Genomic DNA, 2,392 nt, shown 5'->3' with positions numbered 1-2,392 from the left:
AGACATCAACAAAACCAAAATGTTTGTCGCCCACTTCGTAGCAGATAGATTCTGGCACTACAGCCAAAACCTTTTTCTGTAGTGCAGAAAAGGGCATACTTCCAATGGTACAACTGTGTTCCCACTTATGCTCCGAGAAAGAAAAAGCGGAGCTCCTCTTATATGCTCGTGTGCACTCTGACCTCGTGATCCTCGTGTAACTTTTAAATTAAAAACACAAACATCTAGGAAGCTAACATGCACTAGCTAATCCACTATATATGTGAACATTATATAGTCCATGTGTTTTACCGGATTGAGGGAGAAATAAGATGCCTTTCAGCATGTTATTAACTAGCTAACTAATATTATGAACAACTTAACTAGATGTAATTACACAATTGGGATTAAGGAGGTTGAACAAGAACTCTCTCCTCAAAAAAATTGCTTCTCATGAAAATCTTGAACGATGAGGAAGACATGGGTAGTTCTTCAAGTTCGTCATAGAAGTCGTTTTCTTCCGTTTTTGGTGCCGAAAAGGTCATGAGATTGGGATATGAGAGGGGCTCTTCATCAAAGAATGTGTTTTCCAGGTTTAGTGTCAAGCGGGTTTCGTCTTCTGGGGTTTGGATGTAGTGGAAGTTATCGTTTTCAGTGCACGTGGTAGCATCTTCATCTTCCACGGCAATAGTAGTTACCTGTTTCTGATTTTCGTTCTCTTGATCTAGTTGATCAGGGGCTGTATTCGTTTCGGAAATTGAATCATGGAGGAGGATTTTGGTTTTGGGTTTTTTTGGGAGAGTAGGGTCTGGATGATTATGAGTAGAAGTGTAAGTGATGATGAGCATCGATGCATCTGTTCTACATAACTCCACTTGTTTCTTGGCCGAGCAACTTTTGGACGTGCTGCATCTGTAGTAGCCCCTGTAAAGTTAATTATAATTTACAGTCAGAGACCAAAATGCAACAACTTTGTGATCGATCAATAATTGATGCTTATTGGAGTCGGTGAAACTGAGTGATGACAAAAGGACCTACACTTTTTAACCACTCAAATAAATACTCGTATTTAATGGTGAAACAGTGAAACCCAATACCCTTGCTTTTTCACTACCAGACATACTACTATTACTATCTATTGGTGTATGATTGAACTGATTCGAGCTAAAATATCAGAGGAAAATAATTCTACAACAGGAAAGATATAACAAGTGAAATTAACCAGGAATCTATCACAGTTTTGTAAAAGGTTATAATGATTGACCCATACTAAAAATAGGAACGCTAGACAACCAGATGCTACCCCGTCTTCCCAAAATAGGAGTTCGTTCGGATTCTTCATGTATCAAATATATATGTTACTTTCTGATTTCAGAACTAAAATGAAATCTTGATAACCACCAGAAACAAGAAAATGACATACGTTTCCAAAGTCAATAAGAGAGGATATAGTGTTGAATGAACCTTGGATAAGGAGATCCTTTAATGGGTTTTTGGCCATATTTCCTCCAAGACCAACAATCACAAGAAGCGTTTTCACTCCTCTTTTTCCCTTCATTTTCTTCAAGCTTCACTGTCACCACAATCTTCTCAGCCGCCTTCCTACCTTGCAAAAAGAAGAACCAGAAGAAGATGAAATTCCTGTGCTTTCAGAGTCATATATACAAGTCAAGTAAAACGGAAATTAACGAATCAAACGAGTCTCTTGATCCTGATGAATACTCCTGTGCAGTTTACTTGCCTTTTCTTGGAAGCCTGAACATCTGGAGTATGGTTGGAGACATTAATTATGGAGTCTTCCATTATGATCTTGTTTATATGATGATGATGGAAGGGGAAACTGGAAGAGGGTTGTTGAATGGCTAAAGATGGAAGGGGAGAGGGGAGGGATGTAGGAAGAGGAAGGACGCATTAAAGAAATCAATTGATTAAGAGGGAGAGAAAGGGAAATAAAGCAATAGATGACAAGATCCACAACATGCACTTCACCACTTTCATCCGCATGCATTTACTTTAATGCCCTTGCTCCCATGGATAGAGTTTTCTATCCAAAATTTATGAACTACTACAAGTGGCGATTTTTAGTATTATTTTGTATTTAGTAGTAGTTGGGTGATCTAAAATCCTCTAACTAACACCTTGCCGGATTGATCAATAATTTTAAGGCACCCCCTTGTTTAGGGACTTAGAATAACATTTCTATGATAATGAAGTTTCCCATTGTTTAGATTTATTAATATATGTATGATATTATATTTGTAATATTAAGTATCTTTATTTTTATCAGTATAAATCTTATAATACAGGTCAATCAAATCAATATAGTTTAAGATAAATCATCTATATATCCTGAACCATATTAATTTGAAATTCTCACATTTTCATCTTATGCTAATTAACTACCTTATTAATT

General features: G+C 36.7%; 1 protein-coding gene across 2 annotated transcripts; it reads right to left on the bottom strand.

The window, feature by feature from the left end:
• Positions 1-225: 225 nt before the first annotated feature.
• On the bottom strand, positions 226-1,972 carry LOC145015826 (uncharacterized). 2 transcript variants are annotated; one of them, XM_078974303.1, is made up of 3 exons: positions 1,717-1,972; positions 1,444-1,581; positions 226-903 (listed from the first exon to the last, which is right to left on the bottom strand). In XM_078974303.1, the coding sequence occupies exons 1-3, from the start codon at positions 1,761-1,763 to the stop codon at positions 387-389; spliced, it is 702 nt and encodes a 233-aa protein (XP_078830429.1). In that variant the 5' UTR covers positions 1,764-1,972; the 3' UTR covers positions 226-386. The 2 variants fall into 2 exon arrangements, with proteins under 2 accessions (XP_078830429.1, XP_078830428.1); XM_078974302.1 differs by having other exon boundaries at positions 1,444-1,577; positions 1,717-1,970.
• Between the last annotated feature and the right edge of the window lie 420 nt (positions 1,973-2,392).

Source organism: Lactuca saligna, chromosome 9 (assembly GCF_052625555.1).
Source record: "Lactuca saligna cultivar CGN05327 chromosome 9, ASM5262555v1, whole genome shotgun sequence".
NCBI lineage: Eukaryota > Viridiplantae > Streptophyta > Magnoliopsida > Asterales > Asteraceae > Lactuca > Lactuca saligna.
The sequence above is the reverse complement of the archived record's forward strand: the minus strand, read 5'-3'. Positions and strand labels throughout refer to the sequence as shown.

Bases quoted from the DNA above. Each gene is read 5' to 3' on its own strand.
- LOC145015826 (XM_078974302.1), bottom strand. From the start codon at position 1,782: ATGGAAGACTCCATAATTAATGTCTCCAACCATACTCCAGATGTTCAG. The intron at 1,578-1,716 runs GTAAACTGCACA...CAAGGTAGGAAG, and splicing joins AGGCTTCCAAGAAAAGGCAA to GCGGCTGAGAAGATTGTGGT. The intron at 904-1,443 runs GTTCATTCAACA...TTAACTTTACAG, and splicing joins AAAGGATCTCCTTATCCAAG to GGGCTACTACAGATGCAGCA.